A 24,861-nucleotide genomic window follows, 5' to 3' on the forward strand; every position below is an offset into this window, starting at 1 on the left:
GTTATTACAAGCTCTGTGTCAGTGCTTCGTGGTGAAATAAACAGTGACACGACTTAGACAGGAGCGACAACTTTGATGTCCTAGCCTAGTACAAGAGTATAAGATCAACGAGACTTTGTCAGAATTAATAAACGGGTGTTACGCAAGTTTCTGAGGTAGCTGTGCTGTCTGTGACAGAATTCAAAGACACAACTTCCACTGTTTATAAATACTCAGTGTAAAGTATAGTAATTTAGTATATTTCTTTGTATTGAAAGACTTGTTTAAATCTAGAATTAGACAGTCCATAGAACTGTCAAGAGGTGAAATTATACTCAACATCCTTCAAGCTGAAATGACAAATTTTGATGGCAATGTTTTGGCAATGGCTATTGATAATATTAAAATGAAGGATTGATTATTAGCTTTTGCATTGATCGGGGGCAACATGCTAATATCAGAGTTTAATCCATCCATCCATCCATATTTGTATGCCTGCCTAACCAATGTAATGTCACATAGGGCCTGGAGCCCATCACTAGAAGAATCTGGGTGCTAGTCCAACATAGAACACAGGTTCACACACTAAAGGCAATTTATGCACACCAAAACCACATGTTTTGCAATTCCATCCATCTTCCAGTTATTTATCTAGCACAAGTATGTTTGGTGCCTCTCCTAGGAAGCACAGGGCACAAGCCAGTTTGCCTAACCGCACATTCTTAGCCTACAGTAGGAAACCGGAGAATCCAGAAGAAATCCAACATGACCACGAGCAGAAAATACAAAACCACACAGAGCTGGGGGAGGGAATCGAACGCACTGCACTGGGGGTGCAAGGCCACAATGCTAATCATTGAGTGGGAGCTCTGATCTGTGAGCTTAATTTCCTAGAAAAAATCAAGTAATCTGGAAATCTACTATGGGCTTTAAAGCAGTGGTATGAGAATGAGGGTATGGCACCGTTTTCTAAGACAGCTATTCTGTTAAGGTGAAACACACTTCAAATGCCACATAAGTGAATCCTGCTCCCCCCATTTCACCTCAGACCGCTCTTTTATAAGAACAGAATTATTATAGGGGGGGGGGGTGCTGCAGAAAAACAGATCAATAGTATTATAGAAAAAGAATACATTTTGGAATGGGAGATGTAGTGTGTAATACTGCGAATACCTCATCGGTGGGGGATTTAGTGATAAAGCTTTTGGGCCCTGCTGTGACCAATATATACGCACAAAAAGTCCATCTGAAGGGTGAAACTACTAATGTATTTGTAAAGAGAACAAGCCCATTTCCATGAAGATTTTTGTTGTCAGATACATCTGTTATATGAATACCGGCGTACAAGGCTAACAGCAGTTCAGTCCCTTTTACTCGACTTGAACTAGTAACCTGACTTGAACTGATTAGCCTGACTCCTGCACCTATACAGCGCCCCCTACCCATCAGACTATGCAATGACAGTCTTCTTCCAGTTAAGTATTTGATTCGTCTGACTGCTACTCTTATATCAGTGTATTAGTTCTATTTGAATAACATTTTGAGGGGAATCCGAGGTAACGGGAATGTGCCTCACTGCAAATAACGCTGAAAGATTTTTTTTTTCCATGGAATTACAAAAATTCCACCAAAAAGTTAGCCTCAATTATGCTGCCTCCTGCAATGAGATTGCAAGCTAATGTCAGAATGCCCTATTTCATATTGCAGTCAAATTCATACATAAAATATGCATTTTGATATAAAAAAATATTTTAATCAGAGGCATACGTTTAACATGAAGATTGTGAGGGAATCAAGTTTGCAGGGGTAGCTGTTTCTTACAGATTATCATAACATTATAATAAGATTATAATAATTATAATAACATTAAGAAACAACACTGCCTCGCACACCGAAATACAGAAATGCAGTGGAAAAGTACGCTTTACAGAAGTGTTGAAACTTTGGTACAACCATTAAAAAGACAGAGGTCTGAATCCTTTTAATATTCAAACTGCTGATGTGTCAGTTCTTGAGGTCAGCTTGTCACATTGAAATGCAAGGATATCCAGCGGTGGAAATCACTTACCCTCTCATTAATCCCCTTTCTCTCTGCTTTTGTCTGTAATTTTGACAAATGTTTTTTTACGACTATTTCATGTTAGTATTCAGGAATATGACACTGGTGAAAGGTTTTAATTGTCTTCTTATGTCCTATGGGATTCTGTTGTGTTTGCATGATTCCTGGATCAATACAAGAGTATTAGTAATTTGGATGGATACTTGGACACAAGCTGACGACTCATTAGGTTCATTAAAACAGTTTTTAAACTATCAGGCCTGCTAATTTCACAGATAATTACCTAAATGCTATTTTAATTGTGTCGTTACACGAAATTCCCTTAAAAGCTTATATTCTGGATGCAATCTTTGTCTTAAACTGCAACAGATCAACAGTCTTTTAATTTTCTTTTCATAGTATGATGGTCATACCAAGTCGATGGGGAAAAAAGTGAGACGATCGATCTGAGAGATTTCCCCAGCTGCCTCTATACTCACCAAAAAATGCCTTCTGTGAGTCGGCGCTGTTTGAAATAAAAAAGAAAGATAGAGTCAAACTTCATGAGGGAAAATGATACATTTTTAAACTTTGCTTTATTGTTGACAGGTTGTACTGAATTTTTTGCAAAGAGAAAATAATTGATTCTGATGTTCATCACAAGCCAGTGTATGCAAAGATATACATATAATTAAAACCACTCTGGAATGCATGGATGGTGCTGTTGCATGACCTCTGACCCTTCCCTTTGTGGCCCTGCTTGTCTAAATTATTTCACTTTGTCTGAAGGAACTTCTGCATTATACGACCTCTCATCCATTACTGCCTCTCAGCAAATATGAAAGTTCCAATCACTCTCGAGAGGTGGGTCCCTCAAAGTTCTTGAAGGCCACTGCACTGCAGAAATGCATTTATTCAAAAACAAATACTATGACGGATGAACCGAGGACGGGGCTGAACTTGGGTTCTCGAATTCTCGCTTTTGCCCATGTAAGACTAAACAATTATTTAATGTCTTATTCATACTAGTGACCCAGAACAACAAGACTAACTACTTTTTGAACAATCTGGCATCTTCAATTAGTAAAGGCTTATGAAATTCTTTTGTGAGGTCCATTAAGTTCATTATATAACAATGCCAAACATTATGATGCACTGGCATAGAGCAACTGTGTGAAAGTCAATGATACTGGCGTTTTGGAAAAAAAAAACAACACAGAAATATGCCTTCTTTTTGATAGGGTAACTTACAGCTATGCCGCTGATTCACAGATTTTTCAAAAATGGCTAACACCCATTGGCTAGTCACCGATTATGTCATGAACCTAATAGAGAGAGATGTTTGTGGTGATGCCGTTTCTCTGCAGTCCAGCGTCTGCAGTTAGAATTGATGTGCTATGCTACATCATCAGTATAAGTACAAGTCAAACCTATAAAGAAAAGTTCAAGTTAATGTATATCTTTTGTCAGTAACACTTTTACTTGACGGGACACAAATACTTAGTAATAAGTCAGTTACTACTGAAATATGAATTATGAACAATTATAGTTGCTACTTGAGATACAATGTGTCACAATTCATTATTAACAAACACAAGATCAGTATTTCACTTGTGTTGTTCATTATTTGTTCCTTCAGTAGTTCACTAAGGTTTACAGAATTAACAGATATAGTAAGAAATATAGTAACTCCTTGAGATAAAACATACGTCACAATTCATTAATCATGAATTAACATGAGATCAGTATGTAACTAAGATTTAGTTTGTGGTTAATTAATACATAAGTAATAGTTTAATGCTGTAATATCTGTGTCCGTTATTTAAAGTGTTGCCCTTTTGTCTATAACTGATTATCCTGCACAAAGTTGCAATTATCCTGGAATCTGTCCCAGGAAGGGCAGGCAGAGGACACCTTGGATGTGGTGCTGGTCCTCCACAAGGCTCACGCTCACACACACTCTCAATCACACCCTGTATGCATGTTTTTGGACTGTGGAAGGAAATCAGAGTTCTCAGAAGAAACGTGGAGAACATGCAAACTCCACACGGACTGAGTACTGGGGCAGTATGTAGCTTGGTGGGTTAGGGATCTGTACAGAAGGTTGTGGGTTCAAACCTCATGGTCAGCCAAATTGAGCAAAAGGCCCATAATCCGAAACTACTGCAGAAATGCCAGTTGACCCTGCATTCTGACTTTTGAACTTGCTCTCACCTGTATTATTTACATGATGTCTGTGTCTCTCAATAATATGGGAAATGTGAAAACTACCCAGTTTCCCCAGAGGGGTGGATAATGTATCGCTACTCTATTCTATTCTTTCTCTCTCTCTGTATACACACATATGTGTATATGTGTGTGTGTGTGTGTGTGCCATAGCCAAAAACACAAAGATAGGGGGCAGTGTTCATGCATGTTTTCCATCAAGTCCCTTTCCCTGAAGGCATCATAAAGCATTTGTGAAGTGTGTATAAACCGGGCTATCACTTCTCACCCGGGCCAGGCAGTGAAGTTATGTCTGAAATCCAAGAAGATTGTCTGCCCCCCAAAATGAATCAAGGCCCCCTTCCATGATGCTCTTCAAGGCCATAATTTCACTTGTTTCCAGAGAGGCTTGCCTGCCAGTGCAGTAATAATGATGTGTGGCATGTGTTCAATCTTCCTCTGAGTGAAGTCAGCAGAAGTGGCACTGGATAAATCAAACAAACTCCTAAGTGGGCGTCGCTTGGGGCCTGACTACAAGGCAACCGTTGCCCAGCCTGCTCTTTTCCTGCAAGACCTTGAAGGGGGACCTCTTTCTGTCCTTCATGGCCACCACTCCCACTATGCAAGTCCTCTGTTATGAAGATGGCTCTTGACTCGAACTCAAGAATAAAGGAAAAGGTCCAGGAAACTGCGCCATGGCGACCGGCAGAGGCGTCCGCCGCCGCTCTCAGCCGGCACTCCTGCGTTATGTAACGAGCTGGGCAGCGCGCACCGCGGACGCCCCCCGTCTGAGCTGGCGGCGCACTGTATGGAGATTACGAAGAAAGATCTGGATCTCCGTAACCAGAGCAATCCCACCAGCATTTCTCTCCCGCGGGATCCCTCAAAGGATACGCGATCTCCGTAGGGATGAAGCCTCGGGAATGGTCACGTGTCCGGCGCATGTCGAGATTCTCCGGCGTGTCACTATCCTGCGATTTATCACGATGTCAGTATTTTTTTTCCATCTTAAGGTACTAAATAAACAGGACTGGTACAAAGACTTATCTTTCGAGGTTGCATTTCCGACCTGATTGTCGTGGTCCTCTCTGAGGAATATTGAACAGGTTCAGAGCTCAAATAAGCTTTGGTCAATTTTGTTTTTATGTTTTGACAGAAACATGAACAGATCTTATAGTTTATTACGATAGCTAAGGAATTCAGCTCTAAAAACTTTTTGGTGTTTTGGTAACATATTTAGTTACTTTTTTACAGTTGTAAATGCTGTGTAATTACTGTATAAAATAATATACGAATGCTGTGTGTGTGTTTGTATAAGACGAGTGTATTTTAAATAAAATGGGTTTTTATTAGACCCGTTGTGTGATCCTTTCAAAAAAGGAAAGAAACTCTGATGCAAAATCAGGTTGTCATTAAATTATTCAATTCCATTTCAAGGCAAAACTAGGCATCACTCAAGAACTAATTTAGCTGCCTCACCACAGAGCACTGTAATTATGCTATATCTATCAAGCTGATGTTGGGATGTTGGTGAAAGAGTTTGTTTCCCATTATGTGGAAAATTAAACATGTGCGTACGTCGATGCCGTGACAAATGCGCAGAACAAAGACGAGTTCAAAAATTTCACGATGATAATTCCTTATTCTGAGGACCCGGGCAGGATAACTTATTGAACGAATGTGGCGCTGGTGGAGCGGGGCGGTGATGGCGGTGAATAATAGATAAACAGGCTAACAAGCTTTATTAGTCTCAGTTAACAAGCTTTATTAAAAACGAAGACTAAATGTGATGGTGTGATTGTCATTATATTATAAAAACTGTCTGTGAACTGCATGCTTATTCACCGTTTTCTGTACATCTGAAGAAACACTTTTTTTTCTCTCTTTTTCAAACATATCCTTGAGCTGTGCAGGTAGACGTTTTCTCTCCTTTAATTAAGACGACGCCTCATAAGTGCTTGGGTCAGCTAAAGGTTTTAATTAAAAGCCAGTGAATAAGCATTCGGTGTAAAAGCTCAGGTTGCCTCGAAAGAAGATATATTTTTAATTAAGTCTTATCCCACCTTCCCGTACAGGGCCCATCATCATAATTCTCTTTTACCAGGCACACGGATTCCCCTTTGTAGCACGCAGTGTGTGCTGTGTGTCAAAAGTAGGTATTATATGTTTTATACTTGCCAGGTTCGTTCACTTCAATTTAGAAGCAGTCGTCACGTCTAAGCTCTCCTATAAGAAATGTTGATGATGTAAGATGAGTTGTGATATATATATATATATATGCGCGCTTTTATAGGCTAGTGTAGTCCTACAAAAACCAAAATGCTAGCATTTGTGTCAGAAAACTAACAATTATTAGCACTTCCGAATCATTGGAACTATTAGCTCATAAAATGCATTCGCAATTCTTACAGTAATGTGCGTTACATAAGGTGATCGTGGCTCGCTTTAACTCTTTAAAGACCTCTATAATCAACGGGCCAAGATGATTTGAATTAGAAATTACAATACACTTGCATGTCATGGCATTGACAAACAATGCAATAAAGCGACATAAGTAAGTATAATACCAAGAATCTGACTGCAGCACCGGCACCACCTATAATTGCTTTGAACTGGTATTAGTAAATTGCTACCATGACGACCATTGTGCCGTGAGTTCCGGGGACGTTCGGAGCGCGAGGCTCCGTGTAGATGCTGAAGCAGAGCTGGTCACTCACATAAACCTGCGCAAGACAGCAGAGCTGGCAGAGTAGCAGGCGAGAAAGGGACACACACTTTCAGAGCCCCCTCTGTGCCGAGACTATAAACGGATATCCATCTGTCGGATAAAACAAAATCGCAAGTAACGCGGCTCCTGCCGCCGTGTGCTTCGTGGTTAATTTCATAATCGCCGGACTTCGTTCCTACGGAAAGTAGACGCGGAGACTTTCGGTCTGCAGCTTGCATCCCTGTGCGTTTCTCTGGGCTCACTGCGCGCAGCATTTTGCGAAGCAAAAGCAAGGACAGTTGGAAGCGTCCCGTCGGAAGCACGCCGAGCCCGCTGCTCGTCTTCTTCGCCATTCTGTTAGAGCAGTCCTACCAGGGCACTTGTAAATTCGAAGGGCGCCGCAAGCTTGGGAGCTCATTTTTCCACTTTTCGACATTTAGCGCCACATTTCATTTATTCGAGGCAGTAAATAGAACCAGTGACTAATCCGATCGTTTATTTTCCGGAGTTGAATCTTCGACTTTATTGATTTGATTTTTTTACGCGCCGCCAAGGAATACTGAACATTTAAAAAAAAAAGTGTTACAAAGTGACCGAAGATGGGTATATGTGGTTATTTCGTGGTATCCTGGAAATGGCTAGTAGTGATCACCCTAAGACTGCTGTTCCTTTTACCTGCAGGAGTGCCAGCTCGGAGCGGAGAATCTTTTTCAAAACCCATGGACAACATCACCGTCAGACAAGGGGAGAGTGCCGTCTTAAAGTAGGTGCTTTTCATTTCTGTATAAAACCGGGCATGTGCTCACTATACCTTCACGATTGGCGTGCTTTTCAGCTAGACACGCGCTTGTTTATCAATATTATGACGTATGCAATAATATTTGCAAATTATATGAAATGCATGCCACACTCTATCCCGCGTGTTGCCTTTTTATGCTGTTAAAATAAGGTTTACATAGGTAGTTGGAGTTAAAACGGTGGACACATAAACATTTTATCTGCGTGAGCGGCGAGCGCTGCGTGCAGTATTCCGCTTCACGGGGAGCCATGTGAAATAAACAATGCACAAATGACCGCGCTTTACTGAAGCAAGTTTTATTGGTGTTGGAAAAGCGATATATTTTACCCATTCAGGTCGCCCTCCCTATTTATCCCTGGAGAGGGATGCGTCTGTGGGAATAAATATGTTTGATATCATATTATGTAAATAAGATGAATATTTTCCTATCAATGGGAAATAACATGCAAATAATAAACGTGCAATATCGCAAACAGACAAGTGGTTGCATTTCTTTTATACGTTTTCCGACTCGGAGTGACATCTGTGCAATTTTATCAGATAGTTACGTGTCCAATGCGATTTGATGTTTACATATGAGTTTGCGGTGGGGGGGGGGGGGTGATTTAGAAAGATATTGCGTGTCTGTAGAAATCCTTAGGCACAGAGGCGCCGCTTTTGCTGCTGGAGAGCTGGAGAATGCGCAGGTCACAAACGACAAAATGCAAGGAATAAATAAAGGCGGACAAAGAGTTTATTCATCCCGTGGGGAGATACAAGAAAGCGAATATTACGTCAAATCCTAGCCTAGTTTTACCGGGGGCCTGGCACCAGACACAGCAGCGTCTTTTCTTGAGACATAAAGACCCCCCTGTGGACGCACACCCTTGAAACTTGCTGGTCAGAGGATCTGCTGAGAGGGAGAGAGAGAAAATCATTTTCCCCCCCATCAAAAAAGAAAGTACAAAAAGACCGATCAAAGACACCGCTCTGTGGACGGTGCGCAGATCGTTGTTCACGTTAGAGAACTGGGGTGACTGTCATATACTGAAAAAACTTACTAAATCATTTATGCTTGTCTTCAGATGGGTTCTGCCGTTTCTTTTTTTCCACTCTGCTGGATTTGTAACAGTCATTTCAATTATTCGTTTTCCCCTCACCCCTTCCTTATCTATCTATCTATCTATCTATCTATCTATCTATCTATCTATCTATCTATCTATCTATCTGTCTGTCTGTCTGTCTGTCTGTCTGTCTGTCTGTCTGTCTATGCTTGTTGGCTTGATTGTTTGTTTATACATACCATAATAGTTTTATATTGGAAAACATAAGGGACTAACTTCCTTATGCTTAGTACGTTTAATCTGTGGAATTCCCCTTAGGCCACTAAACCATAATTATCTTGATTTCATCCACTATTACATTATGGGGAATATATTTCTTAGAGTTTGTTTTGAAGCATCGTTTCCCATGTAGCTTTCTGGATTAATATGTCTACATAAAGGCTTCGAGTCGGCGGGGGTCATTAGTGTTAATATACAGTACCTGACTTGATTTTAACTGTCAAACTGTCACTTTTCAGTCTATGAAGTGATTTTCTGTCATATTGTTCACTAACATTTCTTAGGTGATTGTGAGTGTAGCTTTCCTGCTTACCAAGCGTGTCTTTTTTTCGTGCATATAATGACCTTCTTGAAACATTCAATTTTGAATTAAAAAATGGAGTAAATGAGCCAATGTCCAGTTTTCCCTGAATTGTAAACATACCATATGAACATGCTGTACAGTTACATAGCGTGTGGTTAGAGTATGGAATGGTCTTCTTGCCAGTGTAGCGCAGGTTAAAACCCTGGGTTATAAACCAAATTTTATGCACATCATAGAATTAAGCAACACTTTAGTGGTTAAAAAATGCAGGGTGTTATTTTACCCAAGTTTCCACATGAGAAATAACAGATTTGGTTACGTGTCCCTTGTCATGTGACCTTAGCTGCATGACACTTCAGAGAAGAGAAACACCACCGTTTTTCTTATAATCTAAGGTCCTCTTTTCTAACAATGAATTTATGCTAATGAGCGCCAAGGATAATTTTAATTTGCACACCTTTTTTTTAAAAAAAAAAAAAAAACATGATTTAAATGCCACATGCTGTGATACAAATTACTGCAAGATGTTGCCGAGTGATAAACAAACTTCTTTGAAAATAGATTGTCTTATTGGTTGAAGAAAACAAATATATTACCCAATAGCCTTTCACCTAAGGTCACCTTAACTCAGTAACTTGTGGAGCATATCTTTGACTCTTTGATATCCAGTAAACTTTGTTGTCTTCTACTTTGTTATATATGTTTATTCCTGATGTTTCAATGACCTGCTTTTAAGTTCCCTCAGTATGTCATCCAGTGCCAGACCTCTAAGGTAACCAAAGCTTCCCAAAGACAAATTACCTTTGATTGCTTCTGGAACCAACTGAATGACATGTCCTATACTGAAAAAAATCACTAATGGATACCATTTTCTCTGTTTACTTATACACGACTTTTTCTGCTTTCTGAAAACCAACGTTATTTTCATGATATCTGAAATATTGTATCCTAATAAAAATATTGAATCCTCATTCAGATGTCCAGCATACATGTTATTACAGATGATGTCTCTTCAGCTGACAAGTATGATTAACCAGACTGAAAGTTTTAATTAACTTTAATTAATTATCACTCATATATAGAATGTGGAACAAACTCAACTGAGCAAATAAACAGGAAATGTTGCATATTTATGCTCGTCTCATAAAAAATGTAACCTGTTTTCTCATCACAAATTATTTGTAATAAAACATGCACAACAAATGGATAAATATGGAGATACAAATCAGTTCGGCAGCACTTTTTTTGTAATCAGAAATCTCCGGAAATGTGCATGCAGCATGCCCCCCCCCCCCCCCCCCCCCCCCCCCAACCATGGCATCCTGCAATCACGCCGTGCCGCTTCCTAGGGACTTGCGCTTTGAGATGATCTCGGTCATGATTGGAGGAGCTGACAGGCGAGAATGCTGCCGGCGATGACCGGCGTCAATAATTAAAGGGGAAGACTGAAATAATTCAAAGGAATACTTGTCTCCTTTGATTAGATTTTAGTTTATTATCCTGCTGTAAAGGAGCATTTCTTTAAAGTTTGTTTTGTGTCACTGTCGCTCCCCTCAAGAATATAACAGTTGACGCTTCTTTACTTGGAGAAACTGACCTAATTTCTAAGAAGAGCCTTAGGATGCCGTATGTACACAGCCACAAGGCATATGAGATTTGATAACACGGCCTCTTTCAGGTGCGGCAGTGAAGACTTTCATGTTTATAATCCTTTAATTCAGTTCCTCTGTTACACAGATGTGGTTTTTTGGCACCGTTTGCTGCAGCAGGAGGAGAGGTACAAATCCTGAGGTGCTGAGGCATCAACCTGAGCCTAACAGCTCACAAAACTTAAACTCAAATAAACAGAAAATGCATGTGATGGAATCGGCAAGTTTTCCTCGCTAAACGTTGCCGTAGTATGTAAGCGTTCATCCTGGAAGTGAAGATTTTAACCTCGCCGTGGGTGGGATTACCGCGCTCCATCAGTCACCGCATGGTTTAATGCGACTGGCGGAAGGAGTTGACAGGAAGTGGGCGAAACTAGTCAGCGATTGGCAGAGTGTCGACAACTCCTTTTCCCGATTGGTTCGGTAACCCGATACCTGGCGGTCATGGAAACTGGTCCTTTCAGCTGAACGGGATTCACAGGATCTGAAAAGTGGAAAACCTTCCTTGCAGACAGTCAGCCCAATTTGGCCAGGGTCCTTATGTCACCAGAATAACAGCAGATGGCTGTCTGATTGCAGTAGCCGTTATTAGCCTAGATTAATGGAGAGGGTTATTGTTCAATTCCTGCCCCCGAAATTGCCTGCAGTTATGACACAAATGTAATGTTGAACAAGCAAAATCAAATACACCCTTGGCGCACTGATTCAGACGGTCATTAGTCTGCTCCAGGGCCAGTTTTAATGGAGTGCCGTTTACACTGAAACATAACTTACTGCATTGTAATCATTCGGCAAACCGTTAACACCTAATCGTTTTTGCGTGGTATCTGGCAGTTGACCTTTCTGCGGTGATATCCCTCTACCGCGCACAGCAGGGCTGCAGGCTGAGCCTCGGACGCTACCAAAGAGACTGACAGGGCTCATGGCGGACCGCCAAGCTGTCTGTGCTGCGCAGACGTTCTTTACCATCCTTTAGGAACATGTGATGTCTGGTCAATATGAGGTATCACTTGTATTTTGAAAGAACCAGACGCAACTGAAATTCCATCATTGTATCATCATTGTGTTATGATATAGAGAATGTTACCAGTTTGTGTTTCTGAAGTTTTCTGTAACAATAGTAGTAATAACACTGAAATCCTTTTGATGCTATTAAATGCTAAACAGTGTTACATACTTTAAAAAAAAAAACAATGTGTAAAATTCTTGTTCGTTTGCCTTTTACAGCTCCACACTCTGATAATTTGCCTTGCTTTACCAATGAATTGAATGACTGCAGAGTCACAGAATACAAGCCAGACTGAGCGGAATCGATTGGGACACTTACACCAGCAGGGCATGTGAGAAAATAAATAAATTCTCTAAGCTCCGGAATGGCAGCGGCATTTGGGGCCTAGAATAATGTCAGCAGTTGCTCGATACACACTGTGCTATGAAGAAAAAAAGCAAGAATGCTCATTTTTCAGTGTTTTTGGGGTATTTTTTTGAGCACAGACAGAGCACGGCCTCAGGAATTTATAAACTTTCAATGGACTCCAAAAGCAGTCTATTTATTTTGGTTGTTAACACCATGGGAGGTGAATTTTAATTACCGCAAGATTAATGTGGACAGTCTGAGGAGGTCTGTCTGACAGTCCCAAGTTCTCAGTTGTTGTCACATGTGCGAAGAAGATGGATTTTCAAAGAACGAAAATAGGATGGAAAAACAAACACGCTACTGACTCCGCAGATGTTTTCTTCTGTCTTCTGGGGCGGGGGGTGTAATTGTTCTGAAAGGGTTTCCACACAATTCTCCTTTTTGGTTTTCGATGTGATGTGTCAGAGCTTAACTCTGTGCGTGAGCTGGGTGGAATAATTAATTCCACGAGTGGTTTTTCATGCTCCGTTTTGCTCTTTCACCTGTTCTGGGCATGTACCAGAGGGTATCTGATGTAAAAGAAATGCAAGATGTTTTTTTTTCATCATCAAAGAACATTGGCAGCACCCCTGCATCCGTTCTCTGATCTGATTAGCCGGTTAAGCATTACTGCAAGGATGGCGGTGTCATTAGCATGTCATTTGCGAAGGCTCAGATTTTTCACAACTTCACAGGTGACCGAAGGCAGATTTTAAGGTGACGCTACTCACTGCTTGAGTTCGGTGGCAAAAGTATTCATTAGTGTGTGACTAGTTTCAAATTCCGTTTTGTGTGCTTTTACGCTTTATGTGACTTCCCTTCTTGACGGCTCCACTGGGCCTTTCCAAACGTTCGGGAGAAAGAACCAGGACATACTTTTTTTTTTTCCCAGTCAATCCACAGAGTTTTGCCGGAAAGTCAAAGACTTTGTTAGGGTTTCGTCATTCTCTGAGTTTGTTCTGCCTCCCAAAAGTGAGCAAAAAATGATTGGAAGGTTTTTGCAGATCATAGCACAAACAGAGGTATATGAAAGCCCTGGAGGATGGGTCGTCACTGTGAACACTTAGTGTGGCCGTCACAGAACACTGACCCAATGGAACGGAGACATCAACAACAAACAGGCTCAGCAACACTCGCTGTCATGTGACCTACAAGTCATGTGACTTACAAGTGACTTTCACAGTTAAATTCTTTCTCATGGCTATGGACTTTGGCAGACTATAAAACCTTAAGGAAAAATGTGTTGTTCCACTTTAAATTTAAAGCAAATCATTGGCTAATGAAAAGGTTGGCCCCCTCTAAATGAATTATGGCCTCTCTTATGCCCCCCACCTTAAAAAAATCCTAGTGTCCCCCCTTGATACCACAATGTCCACGGGGTTCAAGGGGACAATGGTGGATAGTCATGCCTTGTTACTAAGAGAACATTTTAAAGTTTTTTTGGTCATATTTTTGCAGTTTGCAGTATAGAGAAATCATGAAACAGTTACAGTGATTTATGGATATCACTTTGCAGTTCATCACACCATCTGCCTTGCTCTGTGTTATGGATTACCCAGCCTGTGTCCGAGCACCCAGCCTAACGGCACGTTGTTTGCCCTTATTGAAGTGACGGTGAGTCCTAGCCCCGTCGTGTAGATTCACAAATAAATAGATAAGCGAATGCCGACACACGTTCCTTCCTACCGTTGTTGCTTTACGCATCGTTAAACATGAAAACTAAACTCCCGTTTATGGAGCCCGGCAGAATACTTTGATTTTTTTTCCCCGCATGCTTTCGGTATCGATCCTTAAACAACGAGATAACAAGGAGAAAAAAAAAACCTGATCGATTATGCTGAAGGGTGGCCGACTTTTTGGGGCGAGGGCATATTCCGCTCGACTTTTATAGCAGTAGAAGCTGAAACAGGGCGGAGCACAGAGCTAAGCTATGGTTTGTCCCAAAACAAAGAAGGGAATTGGTGAAGATTACCCAGAAATATCAGGGTACCAAACACAGGACGGGAGTGGCCATCGCTTTAGACGTACGGGATGTAGAATGAGGCCCATCAGTCACTCGGGTGGATGTGGATGTTCACCCACACAAGCATCCGTCTTACCCGCATTAGGCCTGGGTTTTTCACGTTGTCGTAAATCACGGAGGTAGCGCCATTAATTTTTAATAGCTGGCTCCGATTGCGTTCCCCATTGTCTCCTCCTCTGACGCCAGGACATGCATTCATTATGTCCTCCTCAATCCTCCTCCTTCCCGTGTGTTTTGTTGCACTTTACGGACTCCATTAATACTCATTGCTGGAAACACTCCCACTGTGCAACAACCCCCCCTCCCTCCGATTCACCTCCTATGATCATTTTTTCTCCTTCATAATCAGAAGTTCCTCCGTCTCCCTCGATGAGCTTCCGTGATGTTTTATCTTGTCCTGATTTGTTTCAGTTACTTTTTCTCTGAGCTTGTGACAGAGATAACTTTTCTTGAAAAAGTCTGCGGCCGACTTTGCCAATTGTGATATTGAATCATAAAGAGCAGGGACTGAAACGTCACGATATTTGAATTTCAGACTTGGCGAGAGACGGCTAGGCACGTAGTTCCTCAATTATCGGCCTCGATCTCGTAGACGGGTCCTCCACCTATTGCGCTGACAGTGATTGATTTCTGTCTCAGCTCACTTCGGTCCTGTTTCTGCTTTACCTTCATTCTGGTGGCTGGTTCCCTTGACATTTTAGCTCTGGGTTCTGTGTGAGATTATGAGATTGCTGAGCTGTACAATGTGTGTGTGGGCCGGGTGAGGGGAACGTGGCCACCAGGCGTCTCGGGAGGGACATTCAGGGGACTGGGTTTGTTCCTTTTGATTTGTTTCCACCTGTCCCTGGTGTGCTGTTCTGTGTGTTGGCATGTATTGTTTTGTCTTGTTCCTGGTAACCCAGATATCAGCTGTATGCCAGTTCCCAAGACCTGTAATCTCCTCCTGTGTGATCATTTCTCCTGTCCTGTCCCAAAGCACCAGTTACCAGTTATCTCCTTTGTTTCTTTATTCCTGTAATGCCAGCTTTCTGTTTTTTGCTATGTCTGCCATATTAGCTCCAATCCTCACCCAGTCCTCTTCAAACCTTGCAATGGCAAAATACAGCCCCTCGCCTGCCAAGTCCCTGTGTCACATGGCTTTGTTTTCAAACTAAGGAAGAGCAGGATTTTCAATATTAATTGAATATCTGGACTAGGCTGGCCAGTGCCTGACATCAGCAGGGAATTCACAGAGGTGGGCATCTTGTATTATATGAAAAATCCTTCCATATTCCATAACCGCTGGTCTAGTTGAGAACAGGGCCGTGTGGAGACAGTTTGAAGGTGCAGGTGTTTAAAGGTTACAAAAGAAGCACTCATTACCTTTAGTGCTGAAGCACAAGTTCACATAAAATGGTTTGGGCAAAAAAAGCGTAGGTGCTGACCCCCCCCCAACAAGTGCCTGGTACAGCATCATAGGCGCCTGGACTCTATCCCAGGAAGCACTGGATCCACTGGACAGAATGACAGTTGATCACATGGCATGGTGTGGGCAATTTAGACATACAGTATCTTAATCTTAATCTTATCTTAATCAGATGCTTTGGAATTTCATAAAGAAACCAGCCTACTTGGAGGAAAACCCTCACAAACTCCATACACACAATTAGTCACGACATGGACAATCTCTCTGTTACATCCATCGTTGCCCTTAATGTTTTCAACTTTGATGAAACTTCTCATAACCTTCATGGCGTCAGACAATAATGCATTATGGGTGTGAAATTATAAAATAACTGTAAGATATTGCCTGGGATATGTATTAGCATACAGAATGAAGAATGCTACTCTTGGTGGTGGTTGTTGTTGTTGTTGTTGGTGGTGATGGAGGTTAATTATAATCACATTTAAAATGAAATAGGCTCACATTCTGACTTGGCAAACTATTACTATTTGCAGATGATGAATAAATTAATCATGATTTGTATCCTCCTTCAAAGGTGTCAGATTCTGCATACAAAGCACATGGCTTATATTTTAAGTGCTAATAATATTTGCTGAATTGTTCCAGGGAAAAAAAAACACATACATACCCCCCCTCCCCCTCCCTGAAAAAAATTGTATAGTTATGCATAATGTTTATTCAATCAATGTAATTAGTAAGTAGGTTAAGATGCTAAAGTAGGCTAAGATACCAAACAGCACATGAACAAGCAAGCAAACACTTAGTAAGGTTCAGAAAGTAATTTATACAGTACTGTAATCTGTATATGCTGGTTTGCTGATGCATTTTTACACCTCAGTTTTTCTGAAAACAAATTGTATGAGGCCAGATTTGACCTCGCTGGGGTATTTTAATCAATTCATTTGCATTTGTTGTAATGCCTTACAGTTTGTAGGCCTAAGTTTTACTTTTTAGAACTTATTCTAAAATCAATTAGTATAAGGGTAGTTATTGCACATGCAGCTAATTAAATTTAACATAATAGGTTACATATAACTAATAATATATAGTTAAAACGTGAGTTATGATTTCCTGGATGGACATCGTAAAGGCGTGTATGCCTTGCTAGCAGTTGCTGTTGCATATAGCTAATTCTGACCGATTCCGCCTGTACTGTACACCGTGCAATAAAAGCGGAATCAGAAAAGATTTAAAAAATAATAATTACAATGGAAAACTAGGCAGACGTTTTTGGACTAGCATAAAAAATGCAGCCATTATCTCAATCCTGGGTACGGACAAGCTTTCCACATTTTTCAGAAATCCCTGGTGTTGACAGATTAGACGATTGCGAGTTATTGTATCTGATTGATGCCGTTCCTCTCCACTTGATTTATTCCTGTTGTAGCAGTCTTAGTTTAACAAACCCCAAATGTGGCTGTTCATTTATTTATTTGTTAATTTCGGCAAAGACAAAGGCATTTTGTCCCCATGTTAGTGGAGAAGGAGACTTCTCCGGAGGTGTCCCCTAAGAAGGCGCTCTGCCCTTTATTTTATGATTTATATCTGGGATGCCTGATCAATAAAGAGCGACCTGAGCCGGCTGCTGGGCAGGAACCAAGTCCCTGTCAGTCACTAATGGCTCCCGCAAACACGGCCAGATGCTCCCTTTCCAGTCCCCGTTCTGATCGCAGGCGCATCTGGCCGTCGGCGGGCGTCCATTTTCCGCACTTTTTATGGACAGTTAGCCATCGATATCAGGTGGCCCTGCCACTGCACCCCGGGGACTGCACTGCACGCAGAAGCCGCGGGTCCTACAGATTCATCCCCATCCTTTCGAAGGTCTGCCTCCTGCTTAAGTTTGTCCCATAACCGCCGCATTTACCCGATGCTTTGATGTGAGCGGGGGGAGGGCGGGGGGGGGCGGGTCAGAAAAGGGTATAGCAGGTAAAGAGAAAATGCACAGCATTAACGTGAGAGAGCCGTAATTATGCAGCCTTCTGAGCACGTCTCCTGGCGCACTGCGATTTCCACCTCGGACTCAAATCAGCACTAATTGGCTCACTGCAGATTTGCAGAAACCATTTTCCTCTGCAGATTTATTATGGTATGGGGGTGTTCCTTAGGTTCCTAGAACGCACACGATTTGAAATCCCTTTTCCCACGAATCCACGTACCTGCATGCGCTCTCTCGAGCTTGCAGAAGGGTCTCACTGTGAAACGACGTGATTGTGATCAAGGTATAGCTAGACTCTTCTGCTGTGATTGCAGCACTTAATGCAGCTGAAGTCTGTAAAGGAACCCCACTTCCACCCAAAGGATGCAGCACAATATGAGAGCATCTACCATAATCTTAAACATCTACAGTGTGAAACTCTGTAGATCAAGGCATTGCTACCTTTTCATGTTTTTTTTTTAATGAAAACTGTCACATGTGTGTCACATACTGCTGGTTGGCTGTGATCGCGTCATCATCGCAGATATATCTGAGTGGCCAGAGTAACTGATATTTAAGATATGGCTGTAAATGAAATGGAACATCTGTTCATTACCTCAGATACTTAAGGTATCATTTTATCTTATTAAAAAATCTACCATTTATTTTATTTGAATGTAAAGAATACTTTGACACAGAAGAGTTATTCAGGATATTTCCAAATGCTAGCTTGGCTTATGGGATGTGTGGAACTAATGTTTTCTGTTTAAAGAGATTTTGAAAATTTTCAAATATGTCTTAGAATCACTTCCTGTCTGATTAAAAAATATCTTTAAATCATTGCCTCAGGGCACATAGAAAACAGTGTTTTTTTCCACGCTTAAAACCACTGACTTCATAAATTAAATGTCTGAATTAATCCTTAGATGAAGAAGGGATTCATCCCAAATCACTATGTTCTGATGTCCCCGTTTCCTGCAGTGTCCTTTTATGTTTAAGCAGTAAAGTGTGTGTTCGCGTGATTCACCTTATTTTCTATGGTAACACTGTTTCAGTTCTAGGGTTTATTGGGGGTGGGGTTATTAATAGAGCCATATTCCTTTTGTAGAGCTGGGTGTCAGTTCCTGTTTTTAACGTATCTTACGCGGGTGTCTTGCCAGACTTCTGTTAGACTGTGAAGCTTGGACTGCGTAACATACTTTTGGAGCAACTGTATATTACTGCTGATGGTATGTTTTAGTAGTGCGCTGCTCGGATGCAAATCTGCGAGGCAGAAAAGCACAGCTAATTCAGCATACCTTAAATTGGGCTGACTGCAGCCTTTTTCAAAAAGTATTTATTTATGCCTACAAAAAACAATTCCCAAACAAATCATGTACAGAACTTTTTGGGCTGCGCAGTTCCCTGAAGATAAACCCTTCTTAGAAAAGAAACCAGCTCAAAAAGCAGAGACATAAAGCACGTTGCCCTGAGCCAGTGTTGCACAATCCACCAGCAGCTCGTCACATTTAATTAGCACGATACCATTTACTTAACATTATTGTAATCTTGTACAAACTGTCACGCGCTGTTGTGTGAACACTTTAAGACCTGAGTTGCGAAATGTATTATTGCAGCTTAGTTTTTGCAGTAACTATAAAACAGTTACAAATCTGCTGACTTGTCACAGCTTCATTTTTTTTCAGAAATTTAGAAATCAGAGGAATGAGGACAATTAAACATGTGGTTAATTGGCATTACTCTTCATTTAAAAAATATGTATGATAAAATATAGAATAAGGGTCATACATGGAAAAACATTTTAAGATCATTTTCATTATACTGTATAACAATCACACTTCCATTCTCTTATTTAGAACATGCTTTTATCCAAAGTGACGTACATTTTCGAGAAGGCAGGGACAGCCAGTCCCTGGAGCAGTTGGGGTTAGGGGCCTCGCTCAAGGGCCCCATGGTGACATCACGTGCCACACACCACAGAATACTTATCATACACAAAGTAGATTTAATTCTGTTAATGGATTCCGGAATATATGCTAAAGGTATCTGGGGAAAAAAATGCATATTTACATGCCTGGAGCAAGACGGGAAATCTTATTTCTTGGAAATTTGCAGGCACGCATGCAAGAATCTAGTTATGTATATATTACGCAGTGCTGGTACATCCAGACCTACACCCAGACGTGGAGCAAGTTCACGAGGATCAAAAGCAAAGCGCTCTTTGTCTGAGATGTGTCGCACGCTTGGCCCACTGAAAAATGTACCCCCATGTGACCTTGTCTACACCTCAGTTTCGTTTCACTGCTAATGACCTTGTTCATATATTTTTTTTCCTTTCATCACAACCAACCAACTTCCGACTTCATTAATCTTGTAAGCTAAAGAAAGTGATTATGTACAACCTTTTAAAAGTCAGATTTTTAATGTTTGGTGATAGAATCACGATTGTACTTCTGTACTACTTTTTAAATTGTGTTTTTTTTCCTGCTCTGAGCTGCTCTGTTCCTTTGATCAGTCTGATCTGTACAAGGCAGATGTCTGGAGATATTTCACATGACAGGACTGTAAGATTACAGGACAAAGATTGCCTCCAGCCGCTGAAGTTCTGTGACATTATATTTGGAAAAGTTTGGCTTTCACATGGCTTGGGTATATAGATGTGACTGGTAATAAATCTGACCTGACATAAACGAAGTTATTGAAGATTTGTGTTTGCCTGATACTTGCCAACAGTTTTTTTTTTCATGTGATTCCATTCACGAGTTTAACATAATATATATTACTTTTTCTGTATAGCGAGTGCAAGTTTAATAAAGAATATGCAGCCCTCACCAGTTAAGGATAATGGTAATTATAGCATGATTTTTTTCCCCCCAGAATGTTCCCTTGAAGTCAGTCGGTGAAAGCTGAAATGTGTGATGTCATCATAAATTGTTAATGATGCAAAAATGCTTAGGTATGCCTGCAGAATTTCTGTCGATTGAAGCCTCTTGAGTACTGGACCAGTAACTGGGCCACACCCCTTCATTAGATCATTTAAACAAACACATACTGTATATCTTTAGGATATACAAGAATAAGTTAATGGATCCTTGCTCACAAGGCCAGTGTTGTCGTTTAAAGCTCAGATATTTATTGAGTATGATTACATTGAATGTCCTTGACTGGTCCTTGACATGTGCTGCTGGAGTTTGCCATGATGAAGCATATAAACCCTAATTGTGAGATACTCTTCAGTTTAACAACTGAATAGAGGTCAATTTGCCATTTCTTTCATTGTATAGCCTATGCCACTGTTCCAGGGCGCTGTATATTGTGGCATGGTTAATTAAAAGCAGAGAAGAGTGAGAAACATTTCTCAGTGCACAAGACGGCATACTGTACATTAATTAATTTATCTGATAAATAATTAATTAACTATAAATTAAATAAGAAATTAAATGAACACAGGCGGTTTGCTTCAGGTTTTAGCCAATGCTGATTGCCAGTGCTAATTGAAGCTATCATGTAAATGCATTATTTACACTGTTAATTTCTGGGAAAAGATTTTTCATTTACTGCTGGTAGCACTTGAGTCCGGTGATGTTATTAGACAGACAGACAGACAGACATACAACTTTATTGATCCCAAGGGGAAGTTCTGGTGGTAATACAGGCAGTCCCCGGATTATGAACGAGATCTGTTTTCTATGACTGTCTTTAATTCAATAGTAGATATTAATAATAGAGTAATAATAAAAGCAATTTACAGTACATACAGTACGTGCTCAACAAACCCCTGAAGCCCTGCAATGTGTTCCTGAGCATCACAAAGTAGTGCGTGCATTCATTATTACGAACCATTGTATATAACCCGAATTTTTGATATAATAGGCTTTGTGACAGGCCGTTTGTAAGTATGAGTTGTCTGTAAGTCAGATGTTCTTAACTCAAGGACTGCCTGTACCCTGAGATAGCCTACATCTTACAAATCTAAACAATGGCCAATAAAAAGAAAGTGAAGAGAAGTTATAAAGAACGATTATTACAAAGGTGACGGAAACCAAGAACTAAGGTGAACACAAGCATCGGGCCGTGTAACATGTGCACTGTGTGACAGCAGAAAGGCTTCACCATGACGCACTGTGTGACAGCAGAAAGGCTTCACCATGACGCACTGTGTGACAGCAGAAAGGCTTCACCATGACGCACTGTGTAACTGCAGAAAGGCTTCACCATGACGCACTGTGTAACTGCAAAAAGGCTTCACCATGACGCACTGTGTGACAGCAGAAAGGCTTCACCATGACGCACTGTGTGACAGCAGAAAGGCTTCACCATGACGCACTGTGTAACAGCAGAAAGGCTTCACCATGACGCACTGTGTAACTGCAAAAAGGCTTCACCATGACGCACTGTGTAACAGCAGAAAGGCTTCACCATGACGCACTGTGTAACTGCAAAAAGGCTTCACCATGACCAAACCAAGTACATCCCTCTTTGGAGGTCTTGCTGTCCGCTTCCTGTCCCAGGGTACCTCTGTGCCCCGCTTCCTGTCCCAGGGTACCTCTGTAGTCTGTGCCCCGCTTCCTGTCCCAGGGTACCTCTGTGCCCCGCTTCCTGTCCCAGGGTACCTCTGTGCCCCTCTTCCTGTCCCAGGGTACCTCTGTGCCCCGCTTCCTGTCCCAGGGTACCTCTGTGCCCCGCTTCCTGTCCCAGGGTACCTCTGTGCCACGCTTCCTGTCCCAGGGTACCTCTGTGCCCCGCTTCCTGTCCCAGGGTACCTCTGTGCCCCTCTTCCTGTCCCAGGGTACTTCTGTGCCACGCTTCCTGTCCCAGGGTACCTCTGTGCCCCGCTTCCTGTCCCAGGGTACCTCTGTGCCCCTCTTCCTGTCCCAGGGTACCTCTGTGCCCCACTTCCTTTCCCAGGGTACCTCTGTAGTCTGTGCCCCACTTCCTGTCCCAGGGTACCTCTGTGCCCCTCTTCCTGTCCCAGGGTACCTCTGTGCCCCGCTTCCTGTCCCAGGGTACCTCTGTGCCCCGCTTCCTGTCCCAGGGTACCTCTGTGCCCCGCTTCCTGTCCCAGGGTACCTCTGTGCCCCTCTTCCTGTCCCAGGGTACCTCTGTAGTCTGTGCCCCACTTCCTGTCCCAGGGTACCTCTGTGCCCCGCTTCCTGTCCCAGGGTACCTCTGTAGTCTGTGCCCCGCTTCCTGTCCCAGGGTACCTCTGTGCCCCTCTTCCTGTCCCAGGGTACCTCTGTGCCCCGCTTCCTGTCCCAGGGTACCTCTGTGCCCCGCTTCCTGTCCCAGGGTACCTCTGTGCCACGCTTCCTGTCTGTATCCCGTTGTTTAAATTAAAAGGCCTTCATCTTCGCTGTAATCTCTATACATTTTCTGTATATCCTTGAAAATGTAAAGGTGGTGAATTGATGTGGATTTTCTGAGGACACATATCTGGCCTTTAGGCTGAGGTAAACCTCACTTAAAAGAATTATGAGATAATCTTTCAAAAATAAAATGTTCTCTTTAAACGACAGCACACAATATGCCCTGTAAAATGCCACATTACCAATGATTACAAAAATAATTCTGCTACAATAAAAACAACAGATGAAGCATCACATTTAAAAGCATTTTATCAGTTCTGGTAGCAGCAAAATTACATCCCTGCAATCCAAAAGCATTCTGAGTTGGAAACAGACCGGGTGAGGCAATGTGGAAAGGAGGCCAATTATGTAAAAAGGGATATTATAGTTCCATTATATATGTAGTTTTTTGTTTGTTTTTGATTTTTCGCTCTAGGTTTCCAGTCTAGTATAAATATTTCAATTAAGGGGTTGAAATGGACACATTAATATTGAAGTGCTGCCTTTTTAAATAGGTTCTTCTGAATATCTTGATAGAAAATCAGGAGCGGGAATGGAATCTGTCTCTCTATCTATCACTTAGAGTTTACCATTAATAAGGACGAAGGTAACTTTAAGAATCCAATTGTTTTGGAAGGCTTTTAAAACTGACAAATAGGTGACTACGGTCACAATGCAAACTGATTTGATCATTTTAATCGTCTTGGCACTGCCTTATATAAGCATCCTGTTCAGATCCGTGACATGGTAATCTCGACCTTAATATTATGGTACATGGACTGAAATGGACCAAGTAAACTTCAACAGAGGTAGACAGCATTGCAGGAGGAATGTCCAGCTTGCACAACTGGCTTTCAAGAATTTCAATTAATTAACAAGTCAATCAGTCAAAAATACTTCGGTCATGAGCTGATAGAATGCCAGACCTGTTCTATTTAAATGCTCGGAGATCTGAGAAACTTGGTACATAGTGATGGTTTATCCAGGAACAGGGGCTCCTGATGTATATTTGGCCAAAGGACATGTCGTTTCGATAGTGTCATAGCAAATTAAGTATGGCCAATTTTAGCCAAGCCAACAGCTACTTTCTGCTTGAAAGAACAAGATAGTGGAAAACAGAAAACATTCTCTACCCTATTTCACGAGGTAGGGCTGGAAATGCTGCGCTATTTCATCAAAAACCTGGAATCCCTAATCAGACTGACAGGCGAGGGCAATGGATTCAGTGCTGCTGCTGCTCCTAAGCATTATAAAGTCAGAAAGTTTAAAGGGACACATTTTTTAAATCATTGTGGGCGTCTCTGAGGTCCTGCTACTTCAAAGTCCCATCTTTATATCCAAACCTTTCAACTATGCTGAACGTATTTATGACAAATCAAATGTAAATATTCTTATTATAGAATGAGATTCTTTACTTGGTAACTGAGAAATTCAGTCTTATGCTCCCCTGTGAGACAGATGAGAATGAGGCTTGGGGCAAGTGTGCAGAGTCAGCCTCTTTTCTAGTACCTTGGAACAGAATTTGGGGTTCTGAGCCTTGCTGAAGAGCACAACAGTGGTATGATCACTCTGCCAGTAATGGGACTCAAACCTGTGACCTTCTGGACACATGGTGATCCCCAATCGGCAGATCCACGCACCGCCACCCAGAAAGCAGCGTGGGGGGGGGGGGGGGGGGGTGATGGGTCTGATGGGTCTGGGTGGAGTGATTTCTCTGTACTGCTAAAAATACTAT

General features: G+C 41.7%; 1 protein-coding gene across 2 annotated transcripts in view; it reads left to right on the forward strand.

The window, feature by feature from the left end:
• Positions 1-24,861, forward strand: part of opcml (opioid binding protein/cell adhesion molecule-like) — a 269,242-nt gene that overhangs the window by 128,593 nt on the left and 115,788 nt on the right. The window contains exon 2 of one of the 2 annotated variants that reach the window (XM_023835141.2): positions 7,611-7,692. In XM_023835141.2, the coding sequence (XP_023690909.1) occupies positions 7,611-7,692 (82 nt within the window). Of the gene's footprint in view, positions 1-6,910; positions 7,693-24,861 lie in introns of those variants that run through there. The other variant, XM_023835139.2, reaches the window with a different exon arrangement.

This window comes from Paramormyrops kingsleyae, chromosome 6, assembly GCF_048594095.1.
Source record: "Paramormyrops kingsleyae isolate MSU_618 chromosome 6, PKINGS_0.4, whole genome shotgun sequence".
In the NCBI taxonomy this organism is placed as follows: domain Eukaryota; kingdom Metazoa; phylum Chordata; class Actinopteri; order Osteoglossiformes; family Mormyridae; genus Paramormyrops; species Paramormyrops kingsleyae.